At 42.5% G+C, this 27,539-nt stretch overlaps 2 protein-coding genes across 4 annotated transcripts; both read left to right on the top strand.

Moving 5' to 3' along the window:
* The first annotated feature begins 2,409 nt into the window (after positions 1 to 2,409).
* Positions 2,410 to 16,232, top strand: rpl14 (ribosomal protein L14). 2 transcript variants are annotated; one of them, XM_068332592.1, is made up of 6 exons: positions 2,410 to 2,469; positions 3,060 to 3,161; positions 3,243 to 3,337; positions 4,262 to 4,361; positions 5,239 to 5,292; positions 16,011 to 16,232. In XM_068332592.1, the coding sequence occupies exons 1-6, from the start codon at positions 2,416 to 2,418 to the stop codon at positions 16,215 to 16,217; spliced, it is 612 nt and encodes a 203-aa protein (XP_068188693.1). In that variant the 5' UTR covers positions 2,410 to 2,415; the 3' UTR covers positions 16,218 to 16,232. The 2 variants fall into 2 exon arrangements, with proteins under 2 accessions (XP_068188693.1, XP_068188694.1); XM_068332593.1 differs by lacking the exon at positions 16,011 to 16,232 and adding an exon at positions 7,540 to 7,633.
* On the top strand, positions 9,758 to 21,381 carry LOC137607096 (SNF-related serine/threonine-protein kinase-like). Of its 2 annotated transcripts, XM_068332589.1 has the most exons (9): positions 9,758 to 10,046; positions 11,702 to 11,797; positions 12,368 to 12,735; positions 12,945 to 13,163; positions 13,407 to 13,653; positions 16,533 to 16,674; positions 17,601 to 17,813; positions 18,141 to 18,275; positions 18,702 to 21,381. In XM_068332589.1, the coding sequence occupies exons 3-9, from the start codon at positions 12,559 to 12,561 to the stop codon at positions 19,996 to 19,998; spliced, it is 2,430 nt and encodes an 809-aa protein (XP_068188690.1). In that variant the 5' UTR covers positions 9,758 to 10,046; positions 11,702 to 11,797; positions 12,368 to 12,558; the 3' UTR covers positions 19,999 to 21,381. The 2 variants fall into 2 exon arrangements, with proteins under 2 accessions (XP_068188690.1, XP_068188691.1); XM_068332590.1 differs by lacking the exon at positions 11,702 to 11,797.
* The last annotated feature ends 6,158 nt before the right edge of the window (positions 21,382 to 27,539 follow it).

The raw sequence follows: 27,539 nt of genomic DNA, 5'->3' as shown, positions 1-27,539 counted from the left end.
CTCAGAGGTGGAAGACGGGGACAAGATGAATGAATGATGTTCTGCTTCCATCTAGTGGTCCATTGTATGTTTTCCCCCTGAGGCAAAATCACCAAAGACGAAACTCAAGATTAAAACAGATGTCATGGTATGATATAATTATATTTTAATTTGATGAAAGAGTGGAGAAACGAATATGCTCACTTTTTTCATCAATACTGTCCTAAAAGCACAGTTTTTTATCCTGAAGTACAGTACATTAAATCTCAAAATTTAATTAGTCACAAAATACATATATAGGTGGGGATACACACACACACACACACACACACACACACATTTATATATATATATATATATATATATATATATATATATATATATATATATATATATATATATATATATATATATATATCAGGGCCACTGTCCAGGATGAGACATCAAAAATCCAAGAGTACATCAGGAAGATGGCCCCAACAGATGAACTGCTCAGTGAATGTGTTAGACAGCAGAAACCTGAGGAGGAAGAGGAGGAGGAGACAACATGGAGGGACAAGCCCCTACACGGCATGTACCACCGTCAGATAGAGGAAGTGGCTGATATCAAGAAGACCTACCAATGGCTGAATAAAGCTGGACTGACAGACAAGCACAGAGGCTCTGATCATGGCAGCACAAGAACAGGCCCTAAGTACAAGAGCAATATCTACCACAGTAGATCTGACCCAAGGTGCAGGCTATGTAAAGAAGCCCCAGAGTCAGTCCAGCATGTGGTAGCAGGGTGTAAGATGCTCGCCAGCTCAGCATACATGGAAAGGCACAACCAAGTAGCTGTGATAGTGTACAGGAACATCTGTACCCGGTATGGACTAGAAGTACCCAATTCCCAATGGGACATTCCACTGAAAGTGGTTGAGAACGACAAGGCTAAGATCCTGTGGGACTTCACCTTCCAGACCGACAAACAGCTACTGGCTAACAAACCGGACATAGTGGTGATGGACAAAGAGCAGAAGAGAGCAGTGGTGATAGATGTGGCGATTCCAGCTGACGCCAACATCAGGAACACAAAAAGATTGAGAAGTATCAAGGGTTGAAAGAACAGCTGGAACAGATGTGGAAGGTTAAGGTTAATGTGGTCCCCGTGGTAGTAGGAGCACTTGTGGCAGTGACGCCCAAACTGGAAGAGTGGCTCCAGCAGATTCCTGGAACAACATCTGAAGCCTCAGTCCAGAAGAGCGCAGTCCTAGGAACAGCTAAGATACTGACAGAACCCTCAGACTCCAAGGCCTCTGGTAGAGGACCCGAGCTTGAGGATGACACACAGATACCACCCTGAAAGGGTGAGAGGGACATTTTTTTATATACAAACATCTCCCCACCTATATATTTGAACAAGCCCGAACAGATGTGGAAGGTCAAGGCTATAAGTGTAGAGATATTTTATGCAAGTTCAGGCCACATTCCATTTTAATCACCGCTTTGTCAGTATTGACAACAACAAAAAAATCGCTTATGGGAAAATAAATTGAATAAATTGCGTCGGCCTACGTTTCCAAGTACTTCAAGTTTAGTATCGGTGTGAGTCGGTTCTATTTTTCAGATTGCAATTTGTCAACTAACCCTCCTCACGTTTTTTTTACATCTCTACCTCTGCTAGATGAATTTGATCCTCAGGGATGTAGAGGGAAATGCCATCTTTAATCCACTGAGGTATTGAAGGACGCACTGAAAAACTTTGCGGGAGTCAACAATCCGAAGCGGCACTTTATGATATATTACTCTGTTTTAGTTCCATTAGAACTTTAAATTAACTCGAGTTAAGTCGCCAAAAAACTGTTAATGCTTCCAGCCAGAAACCTATTTGAACCTGAGCACTAATTATCCCCATGAGATCCAATACATCTTTTGAGTCCTACAAGGGGGCAAACCCATCAGTAATTAAAAACATTAACTAAATTTATTTTAGAGTGGTCATTTGTGATTATTTGGTTAACGGTAATATGACAAACTACTTACTAAAATATAGATAGATAGATAGATAGATAGATAGATAGATAGATAGATAGATAGATAGATAGATAGATAGATAGATAGATAGATAGATAGATAGATAGATAGATAGATAGATAGATAGATAGATAGATAGATAGATAGATAGATAGATAGATAGATAGATACTTTATTAATCCCGGAGGAAATTGCATAATATGTATTGAAGTGTGCACTTTAGCAAATAAATAAACATTCATTCATAAATAAATAAAAATCGATGCATTTTCAAATCTTTGGAAGGATCTGCTGGCATCGTAAGAATATGACATAGCACTTTTTATCTCGACTCTCGGTATATTTGTATGGATTTTTCAATTCACTGTGATGAATTCACAAATTTGAATGCATTGCGCATGCGCACTGATGAACGGAAGTCGTATGTGCGGAGGGCGGAGACCGGAACGTTCTTTCTGTTCCCGGACCGCCATCATGGTGAGCTCCTGATGAGAGCTTCAGTATTTATACATTTAATTATTGCTTTTAGATGTATTTATTCTGTAATAACACGACTCATATATATAGTTAACGCAATTATATACATAAATGTGACGTGTGGGGTACAAACGTATTTGTATATTTCTTGATTTAACGCTTCATGTGTAAGATGTCGGCAGCTGCCACATTACAACGTGGTCCGTCGCGTTGACTGGGCCGAGAAATGTTCTGTCAAGAATATCGAATACGCTCATTCTGTGACCATACCAAGGACTAACATCAAGCGCTGACGACATTGTTGTGTATACAGATGTTGCACATCTATCCAATGTATTCCAGTTTAGTAAATTACTTGTAAGTCAATAGCAGAAGCTAATTAGCGCTAGCGAGCCAGCATAGCGCTCGTTGCTGTAGAGCAGCCGCTCTACAGTTAGCTTTTACTAAGCTAGTTTTTCAGCCGTAGTTGTGACTTTTTTTGTATTTATATTTGTTAGGTTCGTATAGGTATGCATCCAGCTATCAAATTTTGAAACGCCCGGCATCATTTCCATTGTCAGTCATTTTAAATGTACGATCCTCTTCCGTAGGTGTTCAAACGCTTTGTGGAGATCGGTCGTGTCGCCTACATCTCGTTCGGACCCTATGCTGGCAAGCTGGTGGCTATCGTAGATGTCATCGACCAAAACAGGGTGAGCACAGACTCAATGGTTGGATAGTAAATGTTCTTCTTTTGGCTGAGTGCTAGTGACAGCGTTCTGTGCTTTTTCCAGGCCCTGATTGATGGTCCCTGCACAGGCGTGAAGAGGCAAGCCATGCCCTTCAAGTGCATGCAGCTCACAGACTATGTCATCAAAGTTCCTCACAGGTAAGTCTGAGGACTTTCTGCATCCAAACCAAGAGTGGATTTATGGCTCTAAAATATCTCTTATTTCTTAAAATTTTGGCAATAATGATACAGTATTTTTGATTGTAATAAAATTTTCCATTTACAATTGTACACAAATGTTTTAACATTATTAGTGCAAAACACATATAGCACCTTAAAATACTACAAAGTGCTGCTTTCTGCAGTAAAAAAAAAATAAGTCAGCAAACATAAGTTTGGCTTGAATTAATAAGTCCGTCTTTTTAATGAGCTTTTTTTTATCACCAGTTTGCTCAGCTGTTGGGATTGGTATAATTGTTTGCCAAAGAACTGGTGACTGCTTTGGTGATGCCTTTCCAGTGTTAACTTTTGCTGTCATATGGTGTACATTTAGTCAAAGATTGAGCATGTTTATGCATGGCAACAATAAAAAGATTGTTTTGTTTGTTTTTGTAAGTGCAGGAGGACTGTGTTACTATCATGTTACAGGTGATGTTTGGGGAAAAGCAGTAAACAAAAATTTTACCTTTCTTTCCGTGTAGCATTCTTCTGTCTAGATATCTCATGATACATCATCTTGACATCTGCTGCCTATGGATAGGTGCAGCTTACATTCAGGTGCACTTAATAGTCTGGAATTTAGGGTAAAAATGACACGCATTGCAGTCCAGGAGTTTTTTTTATATATGTGAAGGAATATGTTGAAGCAAAAAATGACATAATTGCATCTCACATGACTTAAATGAATAGAAAGATTCAACAAGTGACCGATTGCAATCACATTACAAAACGCTATAAGAAAGCAACCCAGAGTGCCGAAAATGGCACATATCTGTTTTTGTAGAATAATTTTAAAGAATTCACAGGTGATGAGAGATTAAAGGGTTCTGTGGTATCAGCACTGACTGACTATTGCGTCCTCAGTGCCCGTCAGAAGTTTGTGAGGAGAGCCTGGGAGAAGGCAGAAGTCAATGAGAAGTGGGCACAGAGCAGCTGGGCCAAGAAGATCGATGCAAGACAAAAGGTAAACACAAGTTTTTTACTTTTCCGGTCATATAATCTTAAGGGGTTTGGTATTTGATGTCACCATGACAGCAGCTCCATGACTTGCTTTAGAATTTCCACCAAGATACTGGTCAAATTTGAATGGAAGCAATTTTTAGTCCATCTGAGAGGATAAAAACAAAATTATCTGTCGTTGTATAACTGTCAAACACAATGTATCAGAGAAATAAGGGTCATATACAATGTGCACATTGCCTCAATATTCGTAGGTGCAATCTGGAACCCTGTTATTTCCCATTTAATATTTTACAATGTGAATATACAAGATTTCTTGTTTGTTTGTTTTTTACATTTAAAACAGCCATTGTAAATCAGAACGCTCATCTTTCTGCAAAATGAAGGTCAGACACTGAACTTTAGGAACACGAGTACAAGCACTTTGGTGCATCCAGCCAGTACAAACTGCCTCTCTCCCTGTTGCTTGAGTGTTTGGGGGGCGGCGGTAGTTTCATTCGGTGTTGTGACATTGTTGTTTCTCAAGCAAAGTGACCGAATGATCAATTTGACAGCTATTCCAAACTCTCCCATATGCTTTTTTGGTTATCAATACATTTTTGGTGGATGAGGTGTGTGACAGTTGTTGATTGTAACTTGTTCTGTATAATTAGCGGGTGTAATACTGCTTTATGACTTCAAACATTTCATTCATTAGTTATGAATGAATCATAAACTATTACATCTTTAAAATAAGCTATTTTTTGTTTTGTTTTTTTAATGAGAACAGTCGTGTTAGTTCGGCACTATATGTCGACCAACCACAAAGTTTGATTCTGTGTAAGTAAGCTGATTCTTGTGGAGCAAAGTTTTAACCCTGATTGAACTTTTTGTCCTTTCAGAGGGCCAAAATGTCTGACTTTGACCGCTACAAGGTGATGAAGGCAAAGAGGATGGTAAGTGCAACAGAGACTTGGATCAGTTCAGTTACTGTAAATGATTATTCTAAATCACATGTGTCAAATTGAAAGCCTAGGGGCCAGATGTGACCCGCCACATTATTTTATGTGGCCTGCGAGAGCATAAAAGGTCAGAGTATCTAAAAACAAATACTGTAGGTCAAAAGTGTGCTTTGAACAAAACTACATTTCCCACAAAGCAGTAATTACGCCTATTTTAACACTGACAAAAAGGTTTTGAACAAAGTTAATGTCCTAACTTGATGTTATTATTCTTTATCAGTGTAGTTTGATCCTTGATTGATGGAGTTTTGTGGGTTTCATAACCTGACAAAAGGATTTATGACAGAGCAACAAGCAAACATTTTTTCTGTTCAACTGTAATGTTTGTAACTTGAATAAGTAATGAATTCAGAGTTATTCAACATTAAGGAGTTATTACTTTATTATTTTACATTTATGTTATATTACATTGAGTTACATTAAGTTATATTTATACGTTACATCTGGCCCTTTGAGGACAGCCATTATGCTGATATGGCCCACGGTGAAAATGAGTTTGACACTCCTGTTCTAAATTATTAAAGTAGCAAAATAGCTCCAAAGCTTTGTTTCAGTTCAAAAGTTTGTTTTGCCAAATATGCTCCACATAAACTATGCTGAAATTATTAATAATTAATTTGTTGAACCCAGGTGATCAGAGTTTAAACAGCCGTCACATTTTTTAGGCTGAAAGGCCCTGCTCTCAATTCAGTCATTTCCTGGGAAGGCATTTAGTTCTTTTCCCTCTAAAATAATATAAACACCGGTATAGTTGAGTGGTTGGTTATATGTACCGTATTTTCCGCACTATAAGGCGCACCTAAAAGCCTAAAATTTTCTCATAAACCCGTAGTGCGCCTTATAAACCGGTGCGTCTTATATATGGATTAATACTCATATTAATATTGGTTAAAAACATGGTCACTGAAAAAAAGCCGGCAGTCTGGCTGCCAGTCATGCCGCACTCCGCCACCAGAGGAGTGCGGCAGTTCACGGCGGTGAGACACCGACATTGAAGTCAGTTCTAGGAGTAAAACAGCGTCATATTTGCCAGTAAATTAGCAGCCTGACATTGAAAACTAGTGAATAAATTGTTTAGTACACACAGCAGCAAATAGCTGTGCCTCACCTCTGACTGGACTACCGATCGATCAAAACAATATTTAATTAATAAATGAAGACGAACCTCGGAGCTTAAATATCTGCTTCGAATTTCAGATCAGGAAATAATCCGCTCTGTTTGCAGTGACTGCACTCGTGATGAATTTAACCAGTTTTTAATGTCAGGTTTTTTCATATGCGTGTTGACTTCTTTCTAAGATGGCAAAGTGATCAAGTGATCAGGTTTCCTTGATGAGGCTCAGAATGGCTTATTGACATAACAATAGGGGCCATTCAAAGGTAGTCAGGAAGTCATGAATGCAATCATGACTGCCTGAGCAACGCGGCTCTATCTAGTGGACGGATTGCACAACTACAGCCGCTGCAGTTTATCAAATATTATTTATTTTTTATTGTGTGTGCCTTATAATCCAGTGCGCCTTATATTTGAAATAAATGATATACAAATTTTTGAGGGTGCACCTTATAGTCCAGTGCGCCTTACAGTTTGGAAAATACTGTAAGTGCTTTGCTAGCCAAAGCTCATATTTTGAAGCCTGGCTTTGTCTTAGGACTACTGTCCAGCTGATGTTGAATGTGGTCAGAGCCTTTTTGCAGTTGACTGAATGTAAACGGCTGCAATTTATCAAAATCATTAATCAATTAGTTTGCTTTGATTTGTGCCAGTGAGTGAGCATGGACATCAGTGACTGTCAGCGGGCCTGACTAATGAATGAAATGAACCATTCTACAGCTTGATGTAAAACTCCATGGCATCAGTTGAAAGGATGTGTTTGCCTTAAGACCACATTGGCATTACAAGCATCAGTATTGACTCTCTTTTGTGATTCCCACTCATAATCACAAGTGGTCTTTCTTGTTTTTACATGAATGCCTCTGTCCACAGAAGCAGCAGACGTGCTTAGTAGGTCATGATAGAGTCACTTGTAACGAACTACAAAAAGAAAGATTTGTGAGAAGGCTCCTGATTTGTTCCATGTAGCAGAAGTGTCATATTAAGGTGTCTTTATCCTGTTAATATGAATATACAGTAAGTGTATGATGCAGTAGTTTGAATTGATCTTCTTTTTGTTTTCACAGAGAAACAAGATCATAAAACATGAGGTGAAGAAGCTCCGGAAGGAGGCAGCAAAGAAGTGATTGGTTTTCACTAAATAAAGTCCTTTTCAGTTGATCAGCTGTGTCTTTTCATCCTTCTTTTTAGAGTGGAAAAACATCCAATGACAGTTAGGGGGTTTTTTTCGCCTCTGGTCATTTCGCAAGTTATTTAGACTTAAAAGGAAATATATCATGCAACCCATTCTGGAGGCGGTCTTGGGTCATACAAGGGTCCCATGACCCAACTGCTTGCTGCCTGTAAACTACGTTCAGCTTGATTCACTGATTTTTTAAAAAGATTTTATCACAGTAGAGTCCCGCTAAAAAGCCACCCAATGGTCGGTTAAATTACTTTTAATTTCCTTTGAAACTACAAAAAACATGAACATCATAAAATGGGTCATTTTGCTTTAAGTGGAATTTTTCGATTTGTTTTGAACTTGTTCTCACACATCCACTAGGCGGCAGTGTCGTCTAAGATTGCAGGCCGAGTCTTTTGTCTTCACGTGGAGTGCAAAATTGTACGAATATCTAAAGCAAATACTCGTTTAAATTATTAACTTGAAGGAATTATTTTAGTATTTTAATGTATTAAAAACATCACAATTATGCATAATATCAAACACATGCTCATTAAAAATGTTACACTTCGTTAAAGTTCATTAGCGTTGGGATTGGGTAGAAGCTCCTTTCACCGTCTGAACCAGTTGTACTCCAGAGATCCAGGTAGAGCCAGGTATTACATCACACACACACACACACACACACAACAATCAGTCACATTCATGTCAGCGTTGCACTCCCACCAGCAGACAATGAAGGCTTCGAATGACGGCTAGATTGTATCTGCAAAACATGACAACGATCCTTTGTCCGGAAGTCCATATAAATAGGTCAATATGGGTACATATTGGGTAAGAATAATTGCTTTGTGATAAGATAAGGCATATCAACACGGTCTGCGCGACCGTAGTTGTGACGTCACAGTCGAATATCACTGGAACGCAGTGATGACAGAAATGTCATTCACTGGAAAAGAGCGGAAATCTGGCCAACTCCCCTTGAAAACTAAAAGCATCACAAAAAGTTCTTCTAAAAAAAAAGATGTTAGACTGATCGCAATATTTTTAAGGATCTTGGAAAGAAATTAATCATATTGAAGCCATTACTTTTTTTTTGCCTATCAAGCTAAGGTAGATTGTATTATTTAAAGAGCTCTAAATACCAGCAAAAACTATACACTTTCCAAAAATTGCCAGTCTGTATCATCAAAGTGAACTAAAAATTCCCTTGTGAGGGACCACTTGGTCAAGGTGGTGAGGAAATTGTGCCTCTGACACACAGAAGCAGACCTCAGATGTATGTGGCTGACCATCTGCCCTCACTGGTTTAGCTATGGCAGTTCTCTAATTCATTTTTGAGAATGGATTTACCTGACAATGTGCGATGTTTCAGAGGTACAAAAAGAAAATAATTCAAATTTGTTCAGTATGGGAGACTAATCAATTACTAAACTACTACTATTTAACAGTAAGGTGGTTTACCAGTCACAGTTTCAGTGTGAATGCTAAGTAGTACCACCTTAATCCTTGTTCTGAGAAGTCTATTCATGGCATTTTGGATGAAGGCATTATTTCCTGAGTTATAACTGAAAATGTGATCCAGAACTCATTCATCAAGATGTCACCTTACACTGACATGGAATGCTTTTGAATGACTGAGAATCTGAATTATTACACAATGGTGGCAGTGTCATGTCTCCACCCCCCTGTTATTGAGGTGTAGCACGATGTATATTTCCCTCCTGCAAATGTTTTTTTCCTCAATCTCCTTAATTCACATAATGCACCAGATCTGGTTGAAATAAGCAAAACTTTAAGATTCTATGAGTTGTCCATGGTCTAAGTTTTGTTTTTTAATTTTGACTGGGTTACAACCATCATAGTTCATGTTTCAGACAAAACATATGAAAAGGTGCTATCTTGCAATGTTATACAGAAAAACTAATTCAGAATCCATATTGTGACTTGATTGGTCTCATAATTTAAGGGGTCCTATTAATTTTTGTTGTTTTTGTTGTTTTGTTTTGTTAATAGTGTTTAAGGGGTCCTATTAATTTAATTCCTATTAATCCTTTGCAAGATCTATTTGTAAACCGTTTGAGATATTAAAGAAAAACAAATCAACAAACCAACAAGTGAATTCACAGAACGTGTGTTCGATGCTTTTACTGTGAAAGGGGAGCTTCCTGTCGTGCCGCTGTCTGTGGACGCAGCTACCGGAGGGACGGGTCGGCCAGCAGGCGGCTGAGCGGAGGCATTCTGACACAGGTACTCGGTGGGTCGGTCGCTAACCGGTTTCCTGTCAGGTCGGTTCGGAGCGTGGAGCTGAAGTATGGCCGTTTCAAAAACCAGCTGTTAACCACCAAGAGCCCCGCAGAATTTCACGGAACGGACCGGACGGGCAGCGCTGCCTCAGATTCCTCGCTGGTGAGTGGGACTGGTTGATGGCTCCGGGCCCCGCGTCGTGTTGAGTTTGGCCGGGATCCGACGCGGATCGGCGGGGGTTCAGTGTAGCTGCTGGCCGTGTCTGGATCGTGGATGCCCTCCGAGCTGGTGCTGTTTGTGCAGGCTGTCGGGCTGCTGATATGTTGTTGTTGATGCGGCCACGGACACGCTGGTGGGGGGCGGGGGTGAGGGTGAGGGTGGGGGGCATTGACAGTGACATAGTCCTCCAGGAGGCTCAGAGAGATGACTCAATGTGTTTCAGTGGGATCTGCTCTGTGGATCACTTTATTGCACCTGTGTTATTCCTCTGTCGTCTATGTAACACTTTAATACAAGCTGAATGGCATGAGCTATTTTAATGGGTCAGGTGTCCTATCCCTGTATCAGTGCCAACAACAATAGAGGTGGGGGGGGGTGACGTCACAAGGTGGTGTAAGCTTTTCAGTAAAATCGAAGAAAAGTAAACAGGTAGGACTAGTCTGTTTATAAATGTCAAATCATGACAAATCGCAAAAAATCCTGTTTTTTAAGTGACAGAAAATGGATGGAATTAATTGTGTATATTTTCATTATTATTTTTAATTTGTCAAAAGTAATCATAGTAAAAACAAGATTCTCCTGATGACAAACGGGCATATTTTTTTCATGTGAATTTATTAAGTGATCTTTTAAGAATGAACCAGTTGGAATGTAATATATCAACTGCTTCATCATTGAGTCCACAACAGAAATGGAAAAACATTTTTTATGGTATTCAAAGTTGACTTTGCCTTGTTTTAATCCTATGGTTTTAGGTATATATAATATAGGTGGTAACAGCAATCTGTACATGAAGCTTGGGAACCAGCGTCTTCAACACGGACGTCTTAATCAGATTTTATCAGAGTGTTGATAACCCCCCATTAATATCTTGAAACTCCCAGGCTATCAGAATGGTTCAGTGGTTATATAACCGGTACTTAACCGGATAAATGTGTGTTTCCTGTACACATTTATTCCCCCTAAATGTGCACAGGAATCATTGCACAACCTCAATGCATGCATGATGGGTACAGTACATTGTTGTTCTCTGTTTTGTTTGGCTCACCCATCAGCTGTTTCTTGCCATTGAGTGCTTGAACACACATTAGTGGTCCAAATAAAATCCGTGTTCCTGGTTTGACCCAGCTTGTGTTGACTTCGCCTGACGAGTGGTGTCATCCTCACTCGTGTGTCGGCGCCGGCTGTGATCGTGTTTGGACCTGTCTGTTGGTGCCAGCCATCAGTAGATTACTTCTGGGTCAGATGTCAGCCTCCTATTATGAGGTAAAATGACTCACTGTGTCCTCACAGGTACAAGTTTCCAAATGAGGATCACGCACAAGCATTCCAGGGTTTCATAGTGTTGATGGAATGACCACAGATCGCTGGCAGAGATGCTTTTATGTATTTGTCCTAACGCTGCAATTGTGTCAGAAGGCGTGCGTCCTGGCAACAGTTCTGGTTTCCATTTGTTTCTCTGCTGCAGGGGTGTGGGACACACCCGGGCGAGGATCACCTCTCTGGAATGTTCTTCGTTGTACTCTGCGTGCCTGTACATTTTGTGGGTTTGTTTTTTTTTTGGTTTTTTTACAATTGCTGTGCTTCTTGGCATGCAGGTCGTTTCTTGGAAGAGGAATGCCATGCCTTCCCTGGAGGCTTTTTTCATGTTCAGGGCTCCGAAGCGACATAGTTTATGGTGACAGTCACTTCAGGTGAGCAGAGATGATCACGATTGTGATTACGAGGTGGTTTAGAATTGGAAGAGGTTTTTTTTTTTTACCTCTTGAGGGGAAATTTAAAAAAATCAAAGGAGACAAAGATGGTTAAGGAACAAAAAAACTTTCATCGTCAAAAAAAACTCCCAAACAACAACGAATGACTGAGGATTTGTCTCATGTTAAATTATGTAATACATAATAAATGACTGTCTCTGACACTTCAAATGACATGTTTATCATCTGTGGTTTGAAACTCTGGTTTCCTGTAACAGCTGATCTGTATCAATTTGTTTAAGATGTTTTTTCCTTACACTTAAAACTGGAAACCATCTGTATGAATCTGATTATAAGTTATCTCAGCTATGCATTGTGGGTCTCATGTCTCCACCGCTGTCACAGCAGTGTGACCTATTATTAAAAGCCGACTAATTATTCAGTTATTTTTTAACATGCAGAGAATGCAGTCGTGATGGCAACAGACAAATGTCGAGACACTCCAAATTTGTGACTCATATTATTTTTTGTCAATGAAGTATTGTTCCCTCCTTCTTTCTTTCACCTCAGATCATCAGAAGATGGGGTTGAATTAAGGATTCAAGGCAGCAGGAAGAAGCTCTGTAGGCATTTTCTGTTCCATACAGCCGGAGATCTCACCTTCAAACCACTGACGCCACCTCAAGAGAGCCACCGCTGGACAAACCACAGTCCTCAGCTGACCCCACCCCACCCCCCCAAACTCAGGAGGAGATGAACACATGACTGGTGGGCGACAAAAGGTGGTTCCAAATCCTCGACATCCAAAAGCAGCCATGGCAGGCCTCAAACGGCATCACGACGGGAAGATCGCCGGTCTGTACGACTTGGACAAGACGTTGGGCCGTGGACACTTCGCTGTGGTCAAATTGGCCCGGCATGTTTTCACAGGTGAAAAGGTATGCTGGTCGATGTCTGTACCCGCCAGTACTTTCATGCACGTGATTGCAGTATCTCTTATTTACAGTAAATAGACGTAAGCCTCTCCCTAAAAAACAAATGGGTGATTATTAACCCTTGCAGACATCTGAGTAATATCTGTAGGGTTCAATGAATGCTGGACAGAGTTGTTTAAATACTTGTACCTCTCACTATCCTTCCCTTCTAGGTTGCAGTGAAAGTGATTGATAAGACTAAACTGGACCCGGTGGCTCGAGGGCATCTTTTCCAGGAGGTGCGATGCATGAAGATGGTGCAGCACCCCAACGTGGTGCGCCTCTACGAGGTCATTGACACGGCCACCAAGCTCTACCTCATCCTGGAGCTCGGAGACGGAGGGGATATGTACGACTGCATCATGAAGCACGATGGGGGTCTAAGCGAAGAGGTGAGCAGGGTTATGAAACACAGGTTCACTCTGGGTACGAGAGAGTTCTTGACTTAAGAAGTTAAGAGAGAAAGAAGAGGAATTTAAGTTGATAACAGAAACTCAGAATAAGAAGAAATGTGGTCGTCTCTGGAACAGAAACATAAATGGGTAGAGACATGTCTCCATGGCACCAAATGTGAAATCCAATGCATTGGAGAATTCACATAGCCTGTCTCTCCATTTCTGTCTCTCCTGATGAAGGTGGCCAAGTGTTACTTTGCCCAAATCGTCCACGCCATCTCCTACTGTCACCGGCTCCATGTGGTGCACAGGGACCTGAAGCCGGAGAACGTGGTGTTCTTTGAGAAGCAGGGCGTCGTCAAGCTCACCGACTTCGGCTTCAGCAACCGCTTCCAGCCTGGTAAAAACCTCAACACCTCCTGCGGCTCACTGGCCTACTCTGCTCCTGAAATACTGCTGGGGGACGAGTACGACGCTCCCGCTGTGGGTAAGTGTAAAGATCTGAGGCTTCTGGGTAGCGTAGCTATGCAACATCTTTTCCCCTCACTGGATTGGGACACTACTGTAGTCCATAGTCCAGTGTGTGTTCCCAGCTGCAGGAAGAGTACACGCTGTCCTCTAGTGTACACAAGTCTGTTCCATCGACGCCTTCACTTTCACTCAACCAACCAACCTGCTGATACTGACAGCTGCGAGCACGTTACCCAACCCACAGGACTTTGGATGGAAAATACAGAAAAGTGGCAGGCTAGCAGCTTTATCAGCCGGCTGACAGTTGAAGGAGAATCGTTCAAAGTTCAAAAAAAGCTTGACTGACAAGTTAACCTGCGGCTCGTTTGTGAGTCTGTAGTTTACTTCCTGTGAATAATGAAGTTTGATTGGGGATCAGAAATCAACTTTGTCAGACTTTTCTTTCACCTGTTCCCCTGCCCCTCGAGCAGCCTCATCGTCGTCTCTCCATCACAAGAGCAAACCAGAAAAAAGGGGGGAACAGACAAGATAAGAAAGGCGTCAGTCGCCACTCTACCCAGAAGCCACTGCTTCTGAGCAGCAGAGGAGCATTTTCTATTTTTTCCGACCGAGTGAAGTTGCAGTGACTGCTTTCTGTCTTCGCTCTATGTCGGTCTCCTCTCTGTTGAGCAGATGTCCCCAAATATTTAAAGTGGAGTCGTGGTTGTTTGACAGCGTGCGTAGTTTAAATGTAGATATGTGAGGTCAGCTGCCTCTGAGAGCCTCTCTGAGGGCTTGACCCTGATGACAGGTCGGGCATTGTGGATGTTTACACTATCAGTGCATGCGTGCGTGTGTGTGTGTGTGTGTGTGTGTGTCATTCAGTCGAGATAATCACGTTTTGATTGCAAGAACCCAGCCAGGATGATGTGATATTGTGTGATTCTAGTAGTGCCAATTCAATTTTGATGTTAAAGAGGCTGACTGAAGGCCAGCAGTCCTGACATTCTGGGATTAGAGGTAATCTGGTCTGGAATCAGATCTCTGTGGCGGCTGGCCCGGTGTGTAGCAGAGATAAAGAGGCTGTCCTGGCTCGATTCTGTTTGTCGGAGTTTGCTGCTCTTTTTAGGAAGTGCTGCAAATAATTTGAGATGAAAAGCGATCCAAAATAGAGAGGGAGGATGTTGCACCAGTCGTCAAGTTCGCACGGAATTTGGAAGGAGCCAATTAGTGAGAGCTGTTTGCTGCCAACTGCAATAGATGCAAAGAAAAAGCCACATTCTTTTTTCTTCTTTTTTTTTAGTTCGAAGTGTCAGGAGGTTTTACCAGCAGAGAAATTTGTCATTCTCTCACATTCTTAGACAGCAGGGCAAGGGCGGCAAATCAATGTGGAGTTCACTGTTTGGCCTGCAAAACATTTCAAAAAGAACCTGTCATGTTTTCCCAGTTCGTCTAACAGCGTCCAAGCCCCCTCCAAGGGACGGAAATGAATGATTTACGAGAAACAGTGAGTGAATGAAAGGAATTTTGAGGAGCAAGAAGTATTTTAAATTGTATTCCTAACCTTAACATTTAAATAACATGAAATGTTTTGCGTGTACATTTGGGAGCAGATGATTGTTGGATTAAAAAAAAGACACCTGCCTTTTTTTGCCTTTTTATGTTATGTGGCGTGTGGGTTTGCTCCTTTTTGTCTCTGGTAAATAGATATTTAAATATAGGTTTCTGCTCCCTCTTCAAGAAGCACTAGCTGTTCTTTAAAAATAAAAATAATAAATGGATAATGGACTCGCAGGATTAGATTTTTTTTTTTATTCCATAAAAAGATGTTGCATAACAATCAACAGGACAGGATGCAGAGCTTGGGCCGCTCTGCCAGGGTTTAATGTGTGGAGACATTAGGAAATGATTGTTTGTCACCTACGGGAAGGAACTGATGTGAACCGCGGTGCAGGATGGTAGAAAGGGATGTTTACATTCAAAGCTGTTAACAATAATTCACTAGTTCACACCATGTTGGTGATGCAGAGTGTGCTGGCGTGAATGGTGTTATCCAGAGATGTGCAAGCCATCTGGTTTATAAATAAAGTTATCGAGGAAGGAAGTTTGGTGGAGGATTGACGCAAGTAATGAGGGAGTAGGGTCACAGTTGCTAGGATACGTTGGCTAGGGGTGCGATGATAGTGGGGAAGGCAGCAGTGTTTACTCCCTCAGCAGTAGGAGATGCTCCTTTGCCGTCTCAGAGCGATTGATACTCGCCACCCACAGGAAACTGGCACGATTATTTCACCAGAGTTAAATCAGAAGTGTTTCCAGGGAAATGGACCGATTTCACACCGAATCAGCGTAGGGTGTCAGGGAGGATGACGCTGAAAAATCTTGAATAGTTGTTTGAGAAACAAGGTCAACATACTGACCTTATGTAAGCGTCTGTCTGCCCACAGTCTGAATGTAGCTGCAGATTGTGTGTCAGTGGAGCGACCACAGCAGCGGAGAGCGCCCCGGGCAAAAAGTTGCTCTTTTTTAAAATGGATAATCAGACCGAAACAACTGTTCCATGAAATTAGCATTTGTGCGAACCTTAGAGGGATGAACACGTGAACCCACTTATGCGCTAGAATGACGCCGGCCGCGGGCAGCGGTGCACAGCTTTAGCCTCGCTGTGGCAGATGCGTCCAGAGCCCGTGTGTGTGTTGATGGAAATGGTTCTTATCAAATCAAATTCATGCTGCATTTGAAACAGGGGGGGGGGGGCTCTTGTTTTTCCCTCATATCTAGGTCACTAAGCACAAAGGACATGTGTGCCCTGTCATCTTCTTTTCCTTTTTTTTCTTCTTGTCATTCACACTTTTATGATCGCTCGACAATGTGTTGGTCTAAACAGACAGCATGCCCCCCCCCCCCGTGTCTCTGCAGATATCTGGAGTCTGGGGGTGATCCTCTTCATGCTGGTGTGCGGTCAGCCCCCCTTCCAGGAGGCCAACGACAGCGAGACGCTCACTATGATCATGGACTGTAAATACACAGTGCCTCCACACATCTCCCATGCATGCCAAGAGTGAGTAACACACACACACACACACACACACACACACACACACACACACACACACACACACACACACACACACACACACACACACACAGATCGACGGACGGCTCTGCACGGCTGCATATTTCATGTTTGTCGATGTGTGATGAAAAGGAGGAGAAGCCTCTCCTGTGCTGCTTCATCATTGTCCTGCTTTTCGCTCGGCTGCTGCAGTCAGCTGCTCCAGCGGAGATGCAGCGCCGCGTTAAGTGTGTCCACTGCGCCCCTTATCATCGGCCCTCTATTTTTAAACAGTGTGCCGAGGCAGAGCGGGCTGAAGTAGGCGCTGAATGCATTTTGAGTCGCTGCAGTCTCGAAACGACATCGTTGATGAACGTGACCTCCTCATTTTCATCAACAGCTGTCTTTACTGCGATCAAAAAATACTAAATGTGAATGAACTAATTATTTTTATTATAACTTGAGCCATAGCAGGACAGTAACAGGAATAATTTCTCTTTTTTAGAGAACTGTTTTGTGTGTTTTCTTTTCACTAGTCATGACAGTATTTAATAAAATGGAAGGTATATGAAGCATGATTGAGTTTTTAGCCACTTCATCTGAACAGTTTATGTGGAGGTAAAACTGAAACAACAAAAAAATCATGTTGTTGGTGGTGCAGCAGGTCAAACATCAGCCTCAAGAGGTTCTATAATCTTTAATGGAACTTTGGACCCATGTATGGGTTTGTGCTCATGTTTGCTGAACAATCTGACTCGTTTGAGCCGTGCTGCCTTCTTAGTGAATGTGTAGTAACACACAACCAAAAGACACTGAATAGCTAACTGCCAGCTCATGACTATAAATACTGCAGTAATTTTAGTCGGCTTGTAAACATAGCTGGAGTACGGTTTGTTCCTACATAACATCAATCCCTCTGCGCCTCCCTGCAGTCTTATAGCCCACATGCTGCAGAGAGACCCCAAGAAACGAGCGACCCTCGAGGAGATCAAGCGCCACGAATGGCTCCAAGGTGTCGACCCGTCCCCGGCCACCAAGCTGTCCACCCCTTTGGTGTCTCATCGCAACCTGTCAGAGGAGGAGCACGGCTCCATCGTCCAGCGCATGGTGCTGGGGGGCATCGCAGACCGAGACACCGTGACTGAGTATGCGTCCCTTCTTTTCACGCATGAATTAACGTGTTGCTATTCTTTCCTATGTAATCTCCAAAAATCTGCCGTGGTCCACGGGTCCAAGTGAAGCTTAATAGAGTGTCATCAACAGTTTAATTGCTCTTAACAACCAGCTGGCATCCAGTTCTGAACTGCCGCCACGTCAGATTAAATCTCCCCACTGTCACTTCCTTTTGATTCCTAGCCAGGGGTTTGGCACTGATTTGGGTGTTAGTGTGTGTGTGTGTGTGTGTTTCCGTGTGCGTGTGTGTACCTTGTGTCTCCTGGCATTCTAATTGAATTCTTCCACTATCCTGTCAGGGCTCTGGAGTCAAACAAGTACAACCACATCACAGCTACGTACTTCCTGCTTGCTGAAAGGATGCTGAGGGAGAGACATGAGAAAGAGCTCCACAGCCAGACACGATCGCCGAGCCCCAGCAAGGCCCAGTTCAGGTCCATGAACACACACACACTGACAAACACAAACACACTGATGAACACAAACATGTGTCCACGAGCTTTTTTTTCAGAATGGAATGTGTATCTCAGTAAAATGATCTCAGATGTACCATTGAGTATTATAAAAGATGGTAAAAAAGAATTTGATCTTTTTTTTTAACATTTAAGTAGATAACAATGAAAAAATGGACCATGCTACCTCTTATTTCTTGACTGATTCTATTGGCTAAGATGTGGTTACACACCTTCTTATCTACGCTTGTAGTCTGGCTACTAAGGTGTGTAACAAATTCATTGCCCCAAATGATGAAAAACTCCTTCAAATATTGAAATTCAACACACACAAAAAAAAGTAAGTGTAATCTTATTTATTCTGTTCAAGCCTCCTAACCCTTCTTGTCTATGTGGAACCCCCCACAGGCAGTCCTGGCCCACCAGAGTTGACTCTCATCAGGATGTCAGTGATGGCTTGGGTGGTCCAAGTATCTCTCACCCCGGGGGGCCCCAGTCCCCAGCCCGCAGTGCTGAGAGCCTCCACGTGGGCCCCAGGCCCAAAACAGCTCTACTGGATGTCAGCCAGCGGCGGAAGCACACCCCAGCACCCAGTCAGGACCACTCTGAAAAGGGGCTCAGGCCTCTGGGGAAACCCCACTCCAACCCCCTCAGGCTGGGCTGTCTAGTGTCAGGGGGGGCGTGCAAACCTCGTAGTCCCAGCCTGTTCAGTGTGGAGGAGGACGAGGAAGAAGAGGGAGAGCAAGAAAGTTGTTCGTCCCCTTCTGCACTACCTGCTCAGGTGGTGCTCCGCTGCAAAACCTCTTCATCGTCATCATCATCGTCATCATCATCATCATCATCATCATCTCTGTCCTCTCCTGGTAATCGATTGACTTCGCGCATGAGCGCTCCAGTTCTTAACCAGATCCACGAGGAGGATAGAGAGGATGAGGAAGAGGAGGAGGAAGGCAGGGAGCTGCGAGAGTTGGGGGCACCCAGACCCAGCCTCAGCCTCAACCTGAACTCACGAATACCATCACCATCAGCGCTGATGTCATCACCCGAAACCGTTCACGTCACCCCTCCCGTCGCCACATTCACCCCCAGCTCAGAGACGAGTGACGATGAGACAGAAAGTAAAGCAGATGGGGGGACTGCAGGTGGGGGTGGGAATGAAAGGGAAGGGAGGAAGAAGGGAAGAGAGGGCAGCCCCTCCATCTGCACCAGTCCTGGATCGGGTTTGGGCCAAGGCAAGGGAAGCGCCAAAGCCGCCAGCGGCCTGGTGGAAAGCCTGAAACTCATGAGCCTCTGCTTGAGCTCTCAGTTCCACAACCTGACGGGGGGAGGAGTGGGGGGAGGAGGAGGCAGCAGCGGTGTTGGCGGGGAAACCCAGGATCGTCCGATGTGGAGGATGTGCATGGGAGGCTCCACCGGTAGCCTGGATAAGGTTTCCCTCCTGGGTGGCCCCTCGCCCAGGGGGAATATGTACCACCACCAGCCCCCGCTGGGAGACATGCTGGGGGACCCGCTGCTGGAGGGCCCTTGCACGGGCAGGCTTAGGCTGGGGGAGCTGGACCTGGCCAGGGAGAACCACAGGAACATGAAGAACCACGTGTTGCAGATGCCCCTTAGCGACAAGGCTCTGTCTGTCAACATGCACCGGAGCCCCAAAGAGGGTCTGCTCTGTACCCCGACCCCCCACAGTTGCTGCCAGGTCATCTAGAGCACCACCCAGGGACCGCCGCTCCGCCAGTGGCTGCACCTCCACACTCCCCCACTCCTATCTAGACACCTCTTGGACGTTTGTTTCACTCGTTTCACCACTGGCTTGAGACCTACTCATCATTATTTTTGCATTTTATTCTGTTTTCCTGTAATTTAATACGGTGGATAACTGGGAGAAGGTCCAGAGGCCAAACTTGCACATTCAGAGACGCAGAAGGTCTCCATGGAGACGATGATGTGTCAATGCCAAGTATGTGAAGCACTTTCAGTTGACACTAAGAAGACATTTTAACCCACTAGTGTCTTTTAAATTAGATACATGAAATGCACAGAAGGTGCTCACATCTCTACTCATGCACTCTTACTGTATACACTATATCTACACTACATGTGCACCTCAAGACATACACCTATACTACTCTATGATAAGCTGATAAAAAGGGAAAGCTGGTGAGATTTGCTGTCATGTTACATATCATCTTTTGTTTGACTTGATGCTGGTTTTTTTAATGATGTTCTTTTTTAATTATTTCTTGAGACAATCATTTTAATTGTTTTTTTTTTAAATCCTGACTGAAAGAGCAGAGATGTGGTTGCCTGTTCATTCAAAGGAGGACAAACAGCAGGGTGAAAAGAGACAGCACTTACATACAATGGTTGTGCACAGTATTTTGTGGTCTATCACTGTTTTATTTTATTTTATTTATATATATATAATAATTCTCCAGATACCCTCTGGAGAAAACGCACAAAAAACTCACTTGTCAAGTCTCTGCACAGTAACAGCAGAAACTACATATGTGAATAACCTAGCAGTACTCTGTTCCTGTAGTATTGATGGTAAAGTTGTAATGCACTAGAATCATGAGTACTAGATCCATCTTCACCGTTATTCTACAGTCCTGAAACCAGAGTAAGTTATAACACATGATGGCAGCTCTAAAAATGTTAACAACCACTGAGTGGGGCTGAAACTATGTGCATCCCATAACCTTCCAGGATCACGGTAGCCACCGTTGTAGCATATTCAAACACAAAACATCAAAGGGGTGTCAGAAGAACACAACAAGTGGACAACAGCAGCGGCGCCCCCTCAAACATCGGTCTGTGTAACTGGATGTGTGACCCATCTCTTGTGGAATATATAACAGTGCATGTGTTTTGCTGTAGCAACCTTACACTTACATGTAACTGATGAGGTCAGTCCACCTGCTTTATCTACCTAAATAACAGATTTAAACGGTCACTTTACTATAACCTCACAGCAATACCAGCAACTGCAAAATGTACAACAATGTGGATGTGCCATAAAATATGTCTTGAGAATATTGTACTGTATGTATATGATAGAGGTCTATTAAAATTAAATGATGTGAATGATGTCTTAAGTCTGTTTCCTAGTTTTTGTGCTGAGTGGAAGTTGGTGTCTCAATCTCTATTAGTTTGCCCAAATGTGGTTTTGTTTGTTCTTGCACATTATGAGATTTTAGTAAAGATGTGATTAAAGAATAATAATAATAATAATCCATAATAATAATAATAATAATTACAATAGGCCAATCAGAATAAAAATACACATGCTCATTTCATGGTGTTCATCTTCTATTTACAGCTGGATCCAGATGAGAGAATAATCTATACATTTTGAGGCAGTCTGTAGATGAGATGATGCAGAATTCTCCAACCAGTTTTCATTGACTCCCATTGTGTTCTTTTTCCTGAATGATCCTGAGGCTTCCCTTTAAATACCACAGAGTTGTAATCCCTCCAACATCTGGACCGCTGCTCCAAATCAGACCAGATGAGCTATTTGGGTCGACATATAAAACCGTCTGACCCACATGCCGACAGATGATGTCATACGCTGGGACACATAATCCACGCAGGATAACATCCACACAAATGAACAGGCGACAAGGTTGTCATGCCGTTTTTGAAAAGTGGACAGACGACTGAGGATATTGTGTCAGAGAGATGATGTCACATGTACGCCATGGCACATGGACTTAGATGATCTACCCACAATCCTCTGGCTGCAGACATCACCGCCACCAGATTCCCTTTACTTCTCTCTTCTTCCATACATAGGATGTTTGACCAGAAGTTAGAAAACCTTGGTTGTAGGTATGTACCAGTGTGTATGGCCGGTTTTGTGACATTTCTTGATACACAAGATTTCTTCAGGAGTGATTGATCTTCGTCAACAGTGTTGAGTCTGGAAACAAACTTTCACGGAACAGCCACATAAAGCCATCATAAAAGTAATCCCAAATGGCCGCTCCCATGTTTTACTAACCACCAATATAAAAAGACAGGCCGCAGCTGGGGCGACACAAGTGGGATCATGCCATTGGTATGCTGGAGGTAGGGCAGTCCACCAGACAAATTGTTATGGTGGTAACATTTCACAATTCTTCAATACGTAGTTCATTTACACCAACATCACGTAGCCTAGGCAACGACAACAAAATACTCTGGCTAAGAGTCAGGGAGATTATTCCTGTGTAGATTTGGAGCAAATTTCACACATGGTCAGCTGGTCTCATCAATTCTACAGCACAGCAACACACTTTCTTTGTTAGCTTATCATCTTGATGTTGTCTTTATATATGATTCTCTCTGTACCAATAGTCATTAATGAAACCCTTCACCATCACCATCAGTCTCAGCCGTGTCACCAGCCACCACCACCACCACCATGTGGATCTTTTTAAGCCTTAGTTTATGTCAGGCCTGTGATGAACTGGTGACTTGCTCAGAATTTACCCGGCCACTCTTCTGGTGTCAACAGGAAATATCTTGATCTGAAGTTTTCAGGTAGCTTGTTCCATAGTTGAGAATCATAGAAACTTAAAGCTGCTTCAGTTTGCCTGCTGCTAAATCTGAGTAAAGCACTGAGTAAACCTGTCCCAGAAGAGCTGAGGGAACTGAATGCCTCATAATGGAACGTAAAGTAAATCAGATCTGCAGTAAGATTATGAAATCTGACTTTTGGCCACAAACGGCAACTCTACCAATCTGAGGCTCGCTTTCTTGCTGAGGATCCCAGCATTCCAGATGAGCTGCAACTATTTGATTTTTGAACAGCGGAAAGAAATGCGTGTAATACATTCCTAAAGTGATGTTTTGACAGAAATCCCTTGTTTCTATAACTTGGAATTTCAAATTTAAGCCCAAGACCATGAGTACATAACTGACCCACTGACATATAGACTGACTTTTAATTGTTCAAATTTGGGGCCAAGGTCATTTATTTTGAATTCAACTCAAGTCACGGAGCTATCAACTTTCACAGAACTGTTTTACATGCATTTTAGTAATTTATCAGTGTCTTCATTAAAGAGAACAGTACTGGGACACCAATTGTGAATATTATGTGGACTACATTCATGAACCACTGATAGAGATAGACTTATAAACATGCAGCAATTCTGAGAGATTAGGTAGCAGCATGAGTAGTAGCATTATATATCGATTGCTCTTGTCAGGACTCATGCCAAGTTTTAATTTCAAATTCATCCATTTTTTCCCTTTTTCTGTCAACATTTCCTGTCTTTCAGAATCCTTCTCCACCTCTCTGTCCTCCAACAGCTCATTCCAGTCACCTGCCTTTGTTGCAGCCACCTGTAGCCCCTCTCTCCATCACTCTCCACCCTACATATACTCTGCTCAACCCTCAGTTTCCTGCCAGACTGTTAGTGTTTGTTCCTACTTTAAAGCATTCCTGATATCCCTTCCCTTAACTGTTGTGTTTTTGGGTTCTTCTTGTCTGTCCCGTGACAGCTTTTAATAAACTAGTTGGCAAAACCATGGGGCTGGTCATTTAGTTCCCCATATGGGAACCCCAAGGTCTTGAAACACTGTTTGGACATTTAATGAGAATTTGTCTCTGTGTTTGAATGTGTTGATTTCAGAGGCAAGAGAGAAGATGGTAAGTGAATTAAAATGACATTTTTATTTGCTGTGATCGCCTGGAAAAAGGGCATCAAACAATGTCTTACAGATATGAGACAACAGAAGCAGGCAGTGATGCCACAAATAACGTGAAGCTTAAAATGAACCATTAGGAAGAGAAGGAGCACATAGCAGCAGGGCAAAAGCATCGAAATAGATTTGATAAAAATACACACACACACACACACACACACACACACACACACACACACACACACACACACACACACACACACACACACACACACACACACACAATAACAATAATAAAACACTGACTGGATTGTGATCATCAGCTTAGCACCATCTGTAAACCATGTGATGAGGACGATTGTGATAATTGGTGAACAGAAAACACAGGTGGTGTCTTCAGTATTTCTGCGCTCACGTTTGAAGTCCACTAAAGGTCCCGATCCGAATATGATTACCATAGCACTCCCCAGTGGTTGGTCACCGACAGCACCAGTATGGAGGCTGGGGGGGGGATGGCTTTCATAGCCGGTCTGTCAGTCATCACGGGGCACGGTTGCTGAAAAGTGAAAAATGTGTGTGTGTTTCAGTGTGTGTGATCCTGTCACTGACAGCAAGACAAGCATGACTTTGGTGTGTTTGTTTGTGATGTATGAACACAATAATCACACAGGGACATCTCTACACAGTCCATTCACGAATCCGATCAGACAGGACGGCCTATCCCAATAATGATAACAGTGGCGGGATGGTCTCCATAAGTCTTTGACGTTAGACGTCAAATGACTAGGTCTTTAATGTAATGGGAATATTGAGCTTTGTCTGATCTGTTGAGCATGACAGTAGTAGTGGTAAGTCCAAGTCCAAACTTTAATTCCAAATCCAGGTACCAGTGATAGAAATAAAAACAAAAACAAGCAAACAAATCCAATAGGGAGCAGGCAAACAGGCAGGAACAGAACACCACATTAAATCAGAACAGTAACGCTGGAAGTTGGATGAGTCACAAACAATCTGGTACGGAGCAGCCAGACAGGTGAGTGTATACGTAGTGTGGATTTGGATTGGATGATGAGCAGCTGAGCAGCACGGGTGACAGGAAAGAGCTGACTGCATGCAGGGTGTGGAGAAGAATTCTGGGAAAGACAGGAGATGTTAATGATGGGAAAACACTAGTGTGGATAAAATCAATGAATGAACTCAAGTCCTGGCAAGAGTCGTGACAGTAACATCTTTCACAGAATAATGGGAGGTCAGGGGTCACGGTGACTGTCATCACAATCAAGAAGGAACCTCAAGAAACAAGGACACACACACACACACACACACACACACACACACACACACACACACACACACACACACACACACACACACACACACACACACACACACACACAGACTTCTTATAGTAAATGAATATAATTTGACAGGAAGGCCATTTAGCATTAATTTTACATGCGAAAATCATTTCTCAAGTCACAGAGAACAAAGTTCAGCTTTGGCTATGAGAATACATGTCTTTTAAAAGATACCCTGTTATACAAGCTACTCCTGGGAGTGTTTGACCTGGAGCAATGGAAACAAGCTGTGAATACATTTTTTAAGTATTAATCCTTTTATATTAAGGACATTTTGATAATTTAAACAGACAACACAGAGCTATCATTAGCATTCCAGGGCTCCCACCCATTCTCTCCGACTCAGACTCAACAGTTTGAAGAACAAATCAAGATTAATTATTTTTAAAACACCGAGAACTGTTATAATTACAACTATCAAGTATTTCATAATAATAAAGTGATAGGAGGTAGAGTGTGGGAGTGTTTCTAGTTCAGCAGTGTTGTGTTACAGAGATGACAGAAAACTGAAGGAGACCATTCAGACATTGGAACACAACTTAATCTACTAACGTCAGAAAAAATAACTCAAGCACTTTCAATCACACATACCTATGGATGTCTATTTTGAAAAACCTCCAAGACCACAATCGCTCAAATAACAAACTGTCAATGACTTGAAGTTCCACTGACTTTAATTTCCTGCTATGGCTAGCACTGCATCACATCAAGAAGGTGTTGAGTTTGAATCCAGACCCAGGGCTGATCCTCTAAAAACATGCCACATAGATGTGAATCAAAGCGTGAATTGTTGTTTCTCCCTTTACGTTCACCAGGATGTTCCCTGCCTGCAGCCAGATCTTAAATATCAGCCCCAACTTTATGGAGATAAATATTGAATCAGCAGTTATTGAGTGGAGAAACAGAATGAAAACATATCTTGAACATATATCTACGGGAGAATATTGAAGGTGAGATTGCTCCTTTGGTATAAAACTGACTTGTTTTTCAAACTCTTGGAAATCAAATGCACCTTTCAGATCATTGATAGCGAAAAACTAGATTAAAATGTTAATAGTTTGAGGTTTTTTTCCCAGTAGAAGTGTGAGATATTTTATCTATGACAGCATTCAGTGAAATATTGCCCTTTAAAATGCGAAAATGTCAGTCTGCCTACAACCTGTTGTGAGGAAATATGTCACCAGTTACTCATAAGCGTTATAATTATTTGGTTCAGACCAGACAGGAGCAGAGCAGCTGCTTGTGATGCATGCATCCTGTCACTTTTGTCAGTTTTCTTAATGAAATAATTTTGTGCCTATGTGGCTGAGTGGGTGACAGAATGACAGACACAATGAATCAACGTGAAAGCTTATTAAGTGAATGTTCCAGTCTGAGGCCTGAGTGCGCTTCAAGCCCAGGGGGGCTGTGTAAGGGTGTGTGTTGCTGCTTTTGACAAACAGTCAGTCTGTGTCTTCAGGAAAGCAACCCATAATTGCCCCAAACATGGCATCACTTCCTGTAGGCCGCGTATACAAAACGCCTGGTCTCCGTGGCTACCCTGTTACCAGGAGACGCTCAGGGTGAGCTGGGTTGATCACTTAGAGATTACATAGATGGGAAGATGTAACAGATGCAATGCCAACGCCCGGGTCATGAGCAGCAAAAAATAATGAGTCCAAGTCAGCAACTCTTCCTCCGAAGTCTTTAAGGCTTCCAGACGTTCACTGGAAGTCAAAACTCACGTGATTAAAGAGTTGTTGTTCATGTAAAAGTTTTATTTTACCATTAGCATTTAATGATTCACATTAAATGCACAAGGTATATCGAACACACGTTCAAAGTAGATTTTGTGAATACTCCTAATTAATAAATGTTTAAATCAGAATTTGCTTCCGAGCAGCGGTCTTCTCTTTGGCATTTGTTGGCATGCTGAGCTTTTCTACATGCTCTACTACTCGACTACCAATGTCAGTCAGGGCTTGGAATGAAACGAGGGAAGGAAGGAGCATCTCATTGCCTATGCAAAAGGGGAAAGGGAACCCACTCACACTGACAACAGTGAATATGAACATCACCAATTTGACTGTCTGTTTCAAGGTGTTTCCACAAAGCCTTCAGTGGCTCTGAGTCAGCTGTACATTAAATATCTATGGCTGAGGAGGTAGAATAGTTGACCACTAGTCAGATCTGACCCACTTCCCCTGTAGTCTGCATGTCAAACTGTCACTAGGTCAGACAGTGTGTGGTGTGGTTATTGTTAGTCAGCAGCACG

The sequence above is a fragment of the Antennarius striatus genome, chromosome 14 (genome assembly GCF_040054535.1).
Source record: "Antennarius striatus isolate MH-2024 chromosome 14, ASM4005453v1, whole genome shotgun sequence".
Taxonomy (NCBI): Eukaryota; Metazoa; Chordata; class Actinopteri; order Lophiiformes; family Antennariidae; genus Antennarius; species Antennarius striatus.
The sequence above is the reverse complement of the archived record's forward strand: the minus strand, read 5'-3'. Positions and strand labels throughout refer to the sequence as shown.

Bases quoted from the DNA above. Each gene is read 5' to 3' on its own strand.
- rpl14 (XM_068332592.1), top strand. From the start codon at position 2,416: ATGTGCGGAGGGCGGAGACCGGAACGTTCTTTCTGTTCCCGGACCGCC. The intron at 2,470-3,059 runs GTGAGCTCCTGA...CCTCTTCCGTAG, and splicing joins GTTCCCGGACCGCCATCATG to GTGTTCAAACGCTTTGTGGA. The intron at 3,338-4,261 runs GTAAGTCTGAGG...TTGCGTCCTCAG, and splicing joins GTCATCAAAGTTCCTCACAG to TGCCCGTCAGAAGTTTGTGA.
- LOC137607096 (XM_068332590.1), top strand. From the start codon at position 12,559: ATGACTGGTGGGCGACAAAAGGTGGTTCCAAATCCTCGACATCCAAAA. The intron at 13,654-16,532 runs GTAAGTGTAAAG...GTGTCTCTGCAG, and splicing joins GTACGACGCTCCCGCTGTGG to ATATCTGGAGTCTGGGGGTG. The intron at 16,675-17,600 runs GTGAGTAACACA...GCCTCCCTGCAG, and splicing joins ATCTCCCATGCATGCCAAGA to TCTTATAGCCCACATGCTGC.